The following is a 14,899-nucleotide window of genomic DNA, read 5'->3' on the forward strand; positions in this document are numbered from 1 at the left end:
TTGCCCGTTCTTTCATCTACATCTCGTAGTTTGTGCTCTTGTTTGATCAAAGAAATTTCAATGACTTGTCGGGTTTTTTGGTTTTCAGATAAATCTCTTATTTTAGGTTTTGGTGGTTTATTCGCCCTGGGCACATTGATTACATAGCTTTACAACATGCATGTGCCAAGATGCTTTGGCATCATAGTGGAGTGGAGAAATGGTAATGGTTCTACCCTGCCCCATTTTTTGATTGAAGGAAATTTATGCTCCAGCAACTCCGGCCAAAGCTTGTATTAGAAAGCAATACGTTTAACAGTTACTATATTGCTTTGTCCACTTTGTAGAACATGAATCCTAAGACTCATTGTTTGATAATTACTGAAAAACTTGGAGGGTGCTGTAACAGTAACTTAGTAAATGGTCAATGCTACTGTACAAGTGAACTCTGGGCTCAGTTCGTAAAAAACTGTATTGTTGTCACCTCAGTAGATGCTCAAAATAAGAGCAGCTGGTCTCACCTGTTCTGTTCTTCCAGTTTGGCCAGCAGCTCCAGTTCATCAGGACTCAGGTTCTCTGAGTCTGCTGGAGAGGCAGCTGGTGCTGACAGCAGTGCATCATGGGAAGAGGAGTCTGGGCTGAGCACGGGGCTGCCTGTCGACGGAGGGTCTGGGTCCATGCCGGGTGGGGAGGAGGGGCACTCTAGCTGAGGGAGAGCGCCACCAGGGCCCTCTCTTTCTGGGCTGTTGCTAGGTATAGACATGGTGGTGACGATGGGATGGGTGAAGCAGTCCGGGTGCTGTAAGAGGGTCTCCAGTCTCACTGTAGGTCTCCCTGATCAATGAGCCTTGCTGTCGCCTGATTGGCTACCTGGCTGGCCGTGGAGCCAATTTGATCAGAGGGCCTCAAACCTGTCATGGGTGCAGAAAAAGCTGAATGAAAATGACTGACAACACACAATAATTGAACAGTGATTAAGTTTAACATGTCATCACCAGAGCTGATGTGATGAAATCTGTCCTCAAAATGCACAAAATCTCTGGTTACACAGTGTTACGTACACAATCCACCTGCAGTAGTTTTAAAGAGGAACTCTGCAAGATTTTTACTTTACCTATGCTACATTTTTACCTTAATTAAACAGCTTCGGAGTAATTGTGATGGTTAAATAAATGACTTGCAACTTGTACCGAGGGAGACTGGAGGCTCACAGCCTATAGTAGTATTTGCAGGGCTGTTGGACTGTCAGCATTTAACAATGGCTGTATATGGATACACCATGTAAAGTGGTAACTGAGTGTAAAGCAACCAAACGTGAACAAATGAGGGAGAGTTCATCTTCCTCTGCATGTACAAAACTCCTTCACTTTAGGGTGGAGGAAAAACCATAAGATGTCATGCTTGGCTAACTGTGCTGAAGACACAGTCATACTGCTCCGATCCATAATAAGATGCCAATAACGCCTCTCCGCACCCAGGCTCAAATAGCTGCGTTGAAGGAGTGGCCCTTAGTCACTGTGATGACATCATTCTGTCTGAGAGCATCTTGGTTCGTCACTGCAGACACACTCTGCCATCAGGGAGCTGTTTTTGTTCACACTAAGGCAGACAGCTGCCCAATGATGCCTCATACTCAAACAATGCTGCTGATGTGACCCTGACCTACAGGGATACCCTTTACTTCTGCGCTGCAATTTTTTTTTTACCAATATAAAAAAGTGAGAGAACTAACCTTAATGACCTGATCCACTGTCATGTCACACTGACCTGAATTCAAGTAACACTGACTTGAAAACCGAGCCTTTCAAAGGGACTGAGTCCTGATCACTACAAAAACACGGCAAAATGCTGGAGAAAATGTATTCAAATCAGACTAATTTAATAACTCTGATTAATCATGGAGGGAGTTCAGAGAGATAAGGCAGTGGACACACAGCTTAGAAAGAGGTGAAGCCACCGAGTGGGGACAGAGGGATTAGGGCAGCTTTTACTTGACAGCTGCAGGTGTGGTGTCACAGGAAGGATACAGCTTTTCAGTCATTGGAAAATGGGCCGTACTGTCTGCACTGATAAGATATTTAGAAACCAAGGTTCAAGCCTATGCGTTTCTGAGTGTTTGTTGTGGGTTTAATGTGCAGTGAGGCATCTGTGTCTTTGGTGCAACATTCAACTTGCAAATGTGAGAGAGGACATTGAAGCCTTGTGATTTGCTTACACACATCATTCAATCTTTACATCCATGCTTAGGATATAGAGCTAAATATGCAGGGGCAGTGTGAAGATTTCACTAACACCAAAACAAAAACATCATAGAGCTTGGATGTTTTGCTGCATACTGTATAGCAGCTGGACACACACACACACACACACACACGTACTGCTGTAACGACAAGAACAACACCGTGAACAGAGCAACACATCCCCTATCAAAGTGTCCTTGTGTCAAAAAACCTCCAAATAATGCAGCGAAGAATTGATTTCAGCTGTAATCAACCATCAAGGCAGAGGGAGACATTCACTGGCTTGTATAATAAGAAGCATATGACGCAGACATACACAACAAAACAAGGAGAGCAGAAAACATAGCCTGTAGCAGAGAGGAGAGGAGACGAGAGGAGCAAAATAACAGTCTGAACAGGGAAACACTGCATAGGGAAGAGACAAGGGCCACATTCATGCACAGAGAGCAGCCCAATCAAAAGAGCCATTAACAAGCCAATGAGACCGATCACATTTGCAAAAGGGCTTGGTCAGAGGACAGATTTGAAATAACAACCTTTTAATGTTAAAATACAGTGATAGAATAGATTTTCCCCTCAAGCACCTCGTCCGTCCTCGGCATCTGAATTGCTTCAGTCTGCCCATTTCTCAAAAAGTCATCTGTCTGAGAGGTGAGCCTCACACAGTCATGATCTGCGTTTGTCCATCACATAGTATTTACCAGTGAGCCTACAGTATAAGGTGAGCTCCCTTACTGACAGCATTTAGACCACGATTTTATACCACTGTGGGTGTTTTCACCCCCATTTCGGAAGGTGAAGGTGCGAGCATGAAACACATGTTCACCAGTCTGTTAAGCATTACACCATCAGACACACAAGGGAGAAACAACACAATGTTCGGCTCTCTGTGGAAAAGAGTGCGCGCTGGCTGATGCTTTTTGGATTTCAGGAAAATGGTAAAATCTCTACATCAGATTTTCATTCAGCCAGATCTGCTCTGTTTAAATTGTTGCTGATGGGTACATTTTTTTGCTGAGTTCCTCGGTTTTTGCTCAGTAATGTATAACAGTAGGCTACACACACAGTCACATTCCCTGCAGAAATCTGTGATAATGATAATGATTTGCAGTAGTGAGTTACGTGAATTAAACCAATTCCAGGATTACTTTCTCACAACATCTTGTCAACCTAAAATAACTAACTGCCTCATGGTGTCATGTTACATCGCTTTATCCAGGGTGGTGGGTATAAGACCCATTAGTGTGACATTTTTGTCATAATTACTGTGTCAAGTCTAGTAATGGCTATAAGGTGTTTTCAAGGTCCCCATAACCTTCAACTTTAGCCACTGACCACCAAAGTCTAATCAGTTTGTCCCTGAATCCAAGTGAATATGTAGCCTCGTAAACCAGCCTCTCGCGGAAATGCATTTCATTTCATTTCTCGGGAGAGTCTGGCCTCATTCCCCCTGCAAGCGTTTGGGGTGGGCGGGAGTAGTAGCAAAGACGGTTTAATATCTTTGGTAGTAGCGTTGACAGTAGGGATGTGCACGGTTACCCGGGTACTCGAGTACTCGAGTAGCAGATCTGCTACTCGGTTATGAATTTATTACTCGGGTACCCGAGGATTAAAAAAAACGGCACGTCAGAGCGCAATCTAGTGTCGGATCAGACTACATTATCATGCCCTGGTTCGGCTTTTTGTAGTGTTAAACAGTTTCGGATCAAGCAACGTGATTTTCTGCTGTGTAAAAGCGTTTTTGGATCGAGCCTCGGACTTTCAAACCTTTTACAATAATTCTCCCTCCCTCCCTCGGCGACGTACGCCGTCGGGAGGGAGACGACAGGTCTCAAGTCTGGTAGAAAATATACTTTCACTTTACAAACACTCTGAAACCTTCCCTCCCTGTTATTTCCTAAAACGATGCGAGGCAGAGAGGACCGAAGGCACCAACATGTGTAGTGTGGACTAATAAATAAGCACCGCTAATGATTTAAAAAAGAAAAGAAAAAAAAAGTTTTCTCCTCCGTGGCAGCCGCGGCACTCAGCGCTGCACTCAGCGCTCAGAGCGCATGCAGCGCATTTATTCCCCGGCATAAAGATGCACATCTGCCTCGTATGTGCATCTTAAACTCCAGTCTCTACTCTTATTATCCACCTGACATTGTGTGTGACGACGCTGTGTGTCAGAAATGCGGACTGTCTGACGGACAGAGCGCATTTATGCACCGGCTGCGCTCTGTCCGTCAGACATGACGTCATTTTATTTTTTATTACAGTACTCGATTACCCGATTAGTACCAGCTTCGGTTACACGATTAGTAAATTAGTCGAAATGCCCATCCCTAGTTGACAGACAACCCCATTCAGCCAATCAGCAAGTTGGTGTAGTGACGGGGCTTTGCACCAGTCGGTCCCTGATTGGCCAACGTGCTGTGTCAATCACAGCGGGCGACGCTGATTGGCTCGGCCTTCTGAGGGTTTCAGTCCAAACGCTTAGAATGGGGATGAGGCCACTCAGGCCAGACTCTCCCTCGGAATGAAATGAAATGAACTTCCGCGAGAGGCTGGTTTACGAGGCTAGTGAATATGTGTCAAACTGGAAGATCCTCCTTTGAGGAGTTTCAGAGATACTGTTTTCAGGAGGCCAAACTGATGTTTTGAGAGGTCACCGTTTGATACAAAAATTTGTGTCAGTCATTACACACAGCATGTTGAACTACTCGTATACAACATATTTGACGTTTATTTGGGATTTTACTCAATTCTTAATTGCCAATTATTGGCCCGATACTGGCTGTTTGCCCAATAATATTGGCCTAAATACACAGTTGAGTCCAATAATTACATTTTTTGCCAAGTACTAGAGCTAATCATATTTAGCCAACATTGCCATTATTTTGTTTGTTTGTTTGCCCCCCAAGCTGCTTTGAAAAAATAACAGATTTTTGGAGAGTCACAACTGTTTTTGATTTTGTTGTGATGTCAGTTATATTATTTGGTTTAGGCCAGAAGCAGATGTACAATGTTCAATTCATCTTTACTCACTACATCTTAGCCTTTCTTAACTTCATGTGTGTATATGAACTATAAAAAATGTTATTGGTTAACAGTATTGGCATCAGTTGTGAGAAGCAGATAGTTATCGGTTATCAGCATTGGTAAAAAAAAAAAGGGATGATCTGTCACACGGCTCACTCAACTACGTTAACAGTTTGCCTGTTGCAGAATCTAATGCTAGCAAACATGTAGAGCACTTCCAATAAAACACATTATTTTACGACCAAATAAAGTTGCAAACCAAGAGGTGACTAATGAGGCAGCGGGGCAAAAGATGAGATTTAAGAAGATGCTACAGAGGAGTTTACAACATTATACTGCTGGAGCCAATCCCAGGTGAAATGTGGCAGGGGTGGGTGGGTACACCTGAATGGATCACCAGTCAATCACAGGGCCGACATATAGAGAAAAACAATGCACAACATGCTCGTATTCACACCTACGGGCACTTTAGAGTCACCAATCAACCTGGTGTGCACCCAGAACTGTCTTGCTATAAGTCAACAGTGCCAACTGCTGCACCACTGTGCCATTTACAGTTCACACACACAAAAGTCAGTGGTTTTCAGAGTTAAGATTGATAGTAAAAGTAACTCCCCTATTGGTGGTGTCCTGACAGAGTTTCCCCCATGGAAAAAGAGAACATATAAAAGATGTTGACATACTTGAGTTTGGACTTAAAGTGGCAGATTGACCAACAGATAATTACCAAACATGGAATCAAGCTGCTAGTGGCTAAAAACTGCACATCCTGTTTCCAGCCACTACACGTTGTTGCACAAACCAAATCTTGACTTGCTAGTAAAAAAGTTATTGCACTTAAGAAAAAAAAAATCCTCTCAAGGGATGAGAGCACGAAAGAAGAGAATGCTTCTGAGAGGTTTCAGTACTACAGAGGGCTGTTCAGCTGTGCTGCTGTGGTCAGCCAACACTGTAAAAGATGTGAGTCATGCAGGGCTATGGGAGAGTGGTAGTACTAAAGTGAGAATTTTCTCTCTCTCCTTCACACACACACACACACACACACGTAAATGGAAGGACACTGTGAAGGTCTCTGACGAAGCAAAACAAGCCAGATTTTTTTGAGCTTGGCTGTTGCCCTTTATATGACAGCAGCAGGCTCGCTCTATTGTGTACTTGAGAGAAACTGCAGAGGACTGTTGAAGAAAGGGAGGGGTCATCATAATCCACTTATATTTGTGTTTGAGAGCGTTTTTAGAGTTTTGCGTGTGTGTGCTCCAGTTCATACATATGTGCTGCCATGTATGAGCACAGGCTGTGTGATCTGTGGAGTCCTGCACTGTGATGGATGGATGCAGAGTTTTGTGTGCGCGTGTTTAGTTTCTCCTTGACTGATGTCACCGTGCATAATCACGCTATTGTGCAAAGTCTATGTCTGAGCACATCTTCATCTCACAGACAGCAATTGTTCCCTCCTCTGACTTCACACACACACGCATGCGCACAGACACACACCTTCATTATTTTGAATGTTGTATCTGTTGTTTACATTCAATCCTAAGTGTAGATTGTATATGATTTAGAAAATTCAAGGTTGCCATCTGGGCCTCCAGTTGTAAGGAGTGAGTTGGCCCGGGGCAAAAAGAATAAGGAGGGTAAAAAAAAAGGAATAGCAAATGCTCCCTTTGATCTCCGAACACTCACCAAAAACAGAGATGTATCCATGTTTTCCCTTTTCTGAAATAAGATAGGATGTATAGAAAATGTACATCCTATGCTGTGAAATCACATCCCCAACATGGGGAAAAAAACAAACAAACAAAAATAACTAACTGGAATCTTACAAAAGAAAAACAGGAAAATCATCTAGTTTTCATAAGAGTCCCGACCTCACTGACATGTCACCCCCTCTCTGTTCTCCTCCCCCCTCCATCTGTGTGTGTGTGTGTGTTTGTCTTGCCCCAGGGGCCTTTCAGCCCTGACATCAAGGGCAACCCCTTCGTTAATCCGTAGCTGCTAACCTCGCTGTTGTACCAACTCATGATCTCATGTTGGGTTAGTGACACGTGGATTGTTCACTTACACTCTATTCATCTCTACTGTACCTACGGTCCTTGTGACTGCTGCTGGGCATCTCATTGTAAAGGTCTGTTTTCTGATACTGCCGCTCGCAGCTCCCTCACATGTTGTTTGTTAAAGCTATAACTAGATTGAAAATGACTCCATTAGCTAAAACCTGACACAGTTATATTGACAAGTTAAACACACACTCCACATAATGCGGAGGCAATGGTGTGTAAATAAGATCCACAATCAATGTGTATGATAAGAGCTTTTAAATGATCTCACAGCATCTGTGTGGCAGTATTGGGAAATGTATTTAAAGCTCCAGTTGGTAAATTGACGAAAGTGAAACTAAACTCCGCGACTTGGTTGGAAATTTCAAGACAATAGGCTACACCTTTATGAACCTCTGTAAACAGAAATGAAAACAGAGACCTGAGGGTGTGTTGTCTTGAAATTTCCGACCAAGTCATGCTCCCTCTACCTGACTGGTGGAGAATCGTCGGTCGCGGTGGATTTCGGCAAATACGATTACAGGCTGTAGGTGGAGCCAGAGGAGTTGGATTTTGTCCTAAATTACTAATTTAATGTTTGACCATCAGAATATAGTGACAGTTCCAGCAAATATGACTGAATAATTGTTACCAACTGTGCTCAAAGTAATGATCATTTCTACTCCATATGCAATACTGTACTTTTTACTCGATTTATTGAACAATTCCAATAGTGGGCTAAATATAATATCACTTTGAAAGGGGTCAATCTGAATTATGAGTACTGCACCTTTAGTTGTGCAATTGTTGCCTATGGGCTTTTAGTTAATGGAGTATTTTTATATTGTGGTATCTGAACATAAACTGAAGTCAATGATTTGGGTGCTTTACCACTGCTGCGGTGGTTCGTGTTAATGTCTGTGTGTACTGGCAACGGCTACCTATTAACCCAGAGAACATGAGCCTTCCAGCCTCAGCATCATCAGCATCACAGTAATGACAGTCTGTTCTCCAAACAGCCCTCACGCACAAACGGTACTGGAAAGATTACTGAGACTTGGTTGTGTTCGTGCCGTGCCGCAGATGTTTTCATGGATTCTCCAATAAGAACTTGGTGTGACACCGAGCCTGAAGGAGGGGGAAACACATTCGGAGCAATTGAGGTGACATTGCTGATGAATGTTCAAGACATTTTTCCTTAAATCTACTGACCACTTTGTATGACTAATGCTTTCCTGCTCTAAATTTAGTTAGTATCCCTCTCCAGATGATTCGGTTCCCCTGAGTGCCACTGTGAGAGGAAATTGTCTAGAAATAGCCATTACCACAACCCATCAATTACTTTCCAGTACAGGCAACTATCATATCATATTTTCTATCATGAAATAGCCAGGTTATTGGTACTAATCCAAATTATTAGATGTCTTGCAAATAAAATAAAAAAATAATGATAATACAAACTGCAACATTCACTAATAATGTGCTAATCTCAAAACTGGATTATGTGTGTGTCATGCTACACAGCCATTTCTTCACGTAATGCTAAAGCACTGACTGACATTAGCTACCTGTCGTACAGCGCAGACACAAACACCGCTCAGTAGCTGAGCTGCTGTTTATTCACCTGTTCTGATTATAAACAGGTTGTTTGCCTTAGAAATTGCTGTGAGAGAAACAGTCAAATCCACAAACACCATTTTGGAAATAAAATTCAAAGCCTGTTTTGTTTTTTTGTATTTCATAACTACCTCAAACCTCCTGAGAAAATGAGAAAACTAAACAAACAGTCCTGTCAGTGGAATGATCCGCACAGGTGTTCACAGAGGCTGCACGGTAGGGGCTTCCATCAGTCTCCATTTGGAAGCAGAAAAATCAAAAAGATATAAGGAATGATTTACAGCCCTCATTTATTCTGGCAGCTGTAAAGAATAAAGAAACCCTCCTCTGTAAATAAACCAACTCGAGTGCATTTCGGTTTCTAATTCATCTGAGATGTATAAACCTTGTAACTTCCACATTGCTCTCCTCAAAGCACAGGGACACGGATGTCCCATCAGGACACATGGTGTTACAGGTTCACTGTGCAAAGGAATCATCATCAACAGCCTAGTGTGACGAAACAGACTCTCACTCGGTAACACATCTGTGTTGTTCATCAAACCACAGATTCGTCCTGTAGTAAATCATTCCCTCGTGCTTGTTTTAAACAATAACTTGACTCAGATGATTGAATGCTCTGACCTTTTGTACAGAAAAGCAGCACATTATAGAAATAACAGAATTCCAGGTAACTAGTCAGTTCGTCCAAAGACATAATGTAGGACACGTTTTGGAGAAGGTTCAAATTACCACTGAAACTGGTGCATAAGTAGGAAGGCAGCAGAGCATTTATAATGGCCCTGTGTATATTTCTGGCTCATTATTTTGACATAATTTGCATGCTGGTATAAGTCCAATACACAGCAGTCTTGAAATGAGATTACGATTCAGTCAGTGAAAAATCTGCAGGGTTACACAGATCACAAATCTGCAGCAGCCTACCAGAACAACCGGCTAGAGAGAGACAGGGGAGTTGTGGAGGAGCTGCAGTCGTAGAGAGCCTGAACCGTGGCAGCCAGGTCATCAAGCTGCTCCCTGTTTCCGTGTGTCAGCAAAGAAGATGAAGTGCCGCGACGTGCACAGGCCAGTCCAACACCAAAACAATGCCCCAGCAAGACAGCCGGGGAGATGAGCAGGGACCAGGGCAGACGAGAGACAGTATTTTCTTCTAAACAATTATAATATGAATATATTAGACAACACTGTTATTGTTGCTATTACTTCAAAACAAGCAAGACATTTTGTGAAGAAAAGAATTGCGGTATCCTCCAACTCGGATGTTTACTTGTTTAGAGCTGCAGCAATGAGCCAATCAAGTCATTATTAAGAAAATACTCTGCAACAGTTTTGTTACCGTATTAATCATTAAAATTATAGATTATTCTTAGGCAAAAATGTGAAAAATCATCCACCTCTGTAAATATTTGCTGGTTTTCTTCTCTATTTTTCTGTTAGACTGCATACAACATCTGTATAAATAATGTGACTAGATTGTTGTTTGATTTTATATAGGCATTTTATTTATTCATCAGTGAAATAATCTGTTGATTAATCGCTGTAAATAGTTTTTGGCTGTTTTAGCCTTATTTTGTTTTCATAATCATGTACTTTAATGAGGAGACAAACCTTAAAGCACCATTAGGAAAAACATCTACATAAACCTGATCACTTAATAGTGCTTAGAGCGATACTACGAGAAGAGCTGTAAATTAAATTAATTGGCAGCTACTCAGACTATCCATTAATCATTTTCCAGCTGATTAACTGTGTACATCTCCTAGTTTTCTTGGTCTTCTAATAAACTGAATATTGGGTTTTGGACCATTAGTTGGACAAAAAATAAGACATGTTTAAATGTCACCTGGTGCTTTAAGAAATTATACTTCATCAAATTAGTTGAGGGAATAGAAGATTAAATTCACAATGAAAATAAAGATTACTCTCAGTCCCGCAGGCAACAGTGTGTTGAAACTGTAAAACAGAATTTCATGCAAACGGTCGCTGAACATATGTGATAATGACTCTACACAACTGCAGTTACAACTGCAGTTTATTAAAAAGTCATCATGCTCCTCTTTGATTATTCATCTCAGGTTTTCTTGCCAGATTAACTAACTATTCGCGTGGATGTTAGATCTCATTCACACAATTCATCAAACACAAATCTTCCTCTAGTTGTGGGGGAAATCAGTCCTTCCTTGTTACGACCTGTACATGTGGCTCCTGTTTGTCACCAAACACAGCAGCCGACTAACAAACCTGGACAGCAGCAGGCAGGCAAACTGTACAGTACAGGGGGAAAGCTGTGAGATGAAATCCCTCCTCCTGTTCTTGCTGGAGGCTGCACACACATGCATGCACACACTCTCTCACACACACACTATTCAGAGGCTGTTTATCCTGACAACACTTCCAGAGCCTATTAGCTTACCACTCTCTCACACAGATGAATAATGTGGCAGCAGCAGCAGCAGTAGAGAGAAAAGGAGCACAGAGAAAAGGTTAGCTCCAATAAGCTGGGCTGTTCTCGTATGTCACATGTGTAGTGTGCAGTCTATTGCATGCAGGATCAGATACAGAAGTTTCGGGGCTGAGATGCTGAAAAACAAGGTCACCAGGATGTGAAAATCAGATACCCATTTCCTTGACGGTGAAATGAGTGAGATGTCTTTTGCATGGTGAGTGGTTTTCAGAGATAAGCCTCAAGGCATTGTAACTGTATCACAGTCGAAGATTTGATGAACCCATTACTTAGTAGTTTGTTTAGCTACTTTGTCATGGGGCATTTAAACCCTAATTATAATCAACAGAATAAGATATGGTTATCCTTGAATAACCCCCCAAACTCACCACAAAAAGGTAGAAGTGCCTGAGGGAGATATTTTAGTGACTAGTCAGCAGTATTCTTTATCTTTCAACATCATCCCAAAAACTATGTCAGTTCCCTGCTTTGTCTCCCACTTGGGACGTAAAATGATGCGTGTCTGGGCCTAGATTTAAAGTACAGAGTCATTAAACTGCGTTTCAGTCCTGCTGTTCAGGGTTTAGAAGAGTAAGCTGTCTGACAAGCCAGTCGAGCATGATTAACAGGATTTCGCTCATTTATTATATGGATACAGCAAAAACAGCTGGAGTGGATTTTGCATCAAAAACCATTGATATGAATTACAATTCATCCAAGGTGACAAATGAATGGACAGGTAGGCTATAGGGGGCCCAGTGCTTGTGGTTATGTAGCTAGGTATCAGTGCCAGCTGAACAAACATCTGGACAGACACACACATACAGGTGCACACAACACAGCAACCACTTCACCATCCATCCACTGCTGTTCGAGATGAAACCAGCCATGTAAGAAAGATGAAAGTGACTCCGGTAATCCTTTGTCCTCCACTTTCGTACTTGCAGAGCCTCTAATCCTATTGACTGAGTTGTTTGGACATGATCGGCTCATTATCCCGGTCAGACCTGGCCTGCTCCTCCTCCTCCTCCTGCTGCCGCTGCTGCTGCTGCTGCTGCTGCTGCTGCTGCTGCTTGAGGATGCCTCAACAACAGGCCTACATGCTCTGCAGTCGACTCATGGCTCGGCTGGATAAACATCTGTGGCCAAAATGACACATCAACCCCTTTGCTGCACCAAATGTCCCGGCTCCCGACGACAACACGGTTGTGTAACGACATTAAAAAAACGAGAACGGGGCGCAACATGGACATGGCACACGGCAACACGCTATGCCTTTCCAATAAATACGGTGTATAGGCTAATGAATGGGCCGTGTCTCCGTTGGCATGCTGTACAGTGGAATTTTACACTGAGAGAAATGGAGCAGACGGATGAAGCGGCTGTTGATGGGGCTCCAACCACGACCCGTAGTGTTGTGCTACAGGGGGCCTTTTCAGTTTTTAACATGCATTGATACACACTAATAAGCTCGCGAGCCCGTCAATAGGCTCCGCGCAACAACACTGACATTACATTTTAAAAATAAACATCTCAAATTAGCGATTAAAACACACGTTCTCACCTGGACTCCTTTTCCATAATCAGAGCTGTGCGTCTGTCGTCGCTCCCACACCGGCCCGTCGCAAATGTCAACCTTATATTATCAGCTAATTAGAAGCTTAATAGACCGCTGAGGACAAACACAGAGAGACCGTCCAACGCAGTGCCATCCTCCTGCCGCCGTTCAACCGGGAGGCAGCGTCGCACAGCTGCTGCTCGCGAGCCGCCTTGGCACTGGAGACTCGCGTGCGCGTGCGTGTGTGAATTGAATTAGAAAAGGAAAATGTTTCTGAAGATATCCGCTAAAATAACCATGACAGCCGTGCGATGTAGCCTGCGGTTCAACAGGGATGTGGTGGGCTATAAACGGCAGCATCAATCATGGAGAGTAGGATCACACAGAATGGCTTCTGTCGAGCACGAGGTGTGGGGAACCAATCACGGTGCAGTGTGAGGTGTGAGTGACAGGCCGCGGACCAATGGTCTGTCCGTATTCCGGGATCCTCCTGAAGGACAACATAAAGAGCCAATCAGCGTAGAGTTTTATTCTGCGAGAAGGCGGAACTCGCAGGTGTCACACAGCGGTGTCAGCTTTAACGGGTTTTGCTCATGGATGTATTACATTAACTGTGTGTATAACAACTAAATTATTCACTATATGACAAAAATGTTTCATGTAATAGTTTTAGTCAGTCCGGGCATTTGTGTCTGATCAACCATAGCAGCAAACCGTAGGCTACAATCGCGTTTAATCTTAATAATTTATTTATAGGCCTATATATATTTAATTATCTATCTATCTATTTTGTTGTTTATCTGTAATCTGTAATTTAAACTGCATTCATATTTTTAATAGACTACAAACAAATAAAGTCTGAAGTAGGCCTTACTGTGTAAACTCAAAGCGGGGCCCTGAGATTAGCATCACCATTGCTGGACTGACCTTTCAGAGGACTGAGGGCCAATCAATTGTTGTCAGTCAAAGAAGACAACCAAAGCAAACCAGGGTTCTTCCGCTAACTTGTTTCAAACATATGACTCTGAGCAACATGTGCCTATGGACAATGGAAGAGACCAATGAAACTAGTTGTCATTGTCAATAATGCCAAGCTCACAAAAAACGCATAAACATTTGTCTCTATCTGCCAGCCTCAGTTGCCGGTGGTACACATCTCAGTTCTCAGTCCTAGATAAAACAAAATAGAAAAATATAAGAAAACCTGCTTGTTCAACTTCGATTCCTGTGCTGCTAATAATAACCCCTTTCTCTATTAACCACTTGGTCCAAGTCATATTCTGTCTGCCATGTTCCCCTTCTTTCCAGCCTCCTCTTCCTGGATCTCAGCATGTGAGCAGGCTGTCTGCAGCATCTCACCTCCTACAGTTAAATCTTGTTGCACCTCATCTGGATTTGTTTGAATCACATCATATGAGTATGTCAATGTGTGTTTGTCATCATAAGGAGTTGTATTTTAGGCCTACATAAAACTTGATTCTGTGCAGTGTTTTCAAAAGCGGAGAGAATGATCATTTGATTAAAAGATAGGACATAGACTGACAATTTAATATTTTCAAAATGTCTCCCTCCTATGACAACATTATATATCATTATATTTTCTATATCATAACGCAACACACTGTAAACGTGATATAACCTACAACATTATTCATTTTACATATTAAAGTACAAGGGCCAATATGACCCTCTCTCTTTACCTCTGTGATGCTGTCCAATCACAGCTGCAGAAAACGCGACGCTTCTTGTTTCTGTACAGCGCTGATGTCCTGCGACTGATGCCTTCAGGTACTCTTTCGAAGAGCGTATTTTTCACCTGTAGATTTAAGACAGGATTATTTGGATAACTATGAATTATAGAAAAACATGAATATTTTGACTCTAGTGCTGTCAATAAGTCAAGTTTTGTGTCAATAAAACTAAAAGCCCTGTTAATAACATGCATTACTTTTATTTTACAGTCTACAGCTTAAAGTTCCGCACATTAATGGCATGATATGGA

General features: G+C 42.5%; 1 protein-coding gene across 1 annotated transcript in view; it reads right to left on the reverse strand.

The window, feature by feature from the left end:
- The window catches only part of evi5l (ecotropic viral integration site 5 like), a gene marked incomplete at its 3' end in the record, with an annotated part of 31,530 nt that extends 18,542 nt beyond the window's left edge, over window positions 1-12,988 (reverse strand). The window contains exons 1-2 of the mRNA XM_083980260.1: window positions 12,904-12,988; window positions 501-890 (exon numbers count right to left, since the gene is read on the reverse strand). Coding sequence (XP_083836386.1) covers window positions 501-742 — 242 coding nt within the window. The 5' untranslated portion in view covers window positions 743-890; window positions 12,904-12,988. The remainder of the gene's footprint in view (window positions 1-500; window positions 891-12,903) is intronic.
- Between the last annotated feature and the right edge of the window lie 1,911 nt (window positions 12,989-14,899).

The sequence above is a fragment of the Trachurus trachurus genome (genome assembly GCF_905171665.1).
Source record: "Trachurus trachurus genome assembly, chromosome: 1".
NCBI classification, from domain to species: domain Eukaryota; kingdom Metazoa; phylum Chordata; class Actinopteri; order Carangiformes; family Carangidae; genus Trachurus; species Trachurus trachurus.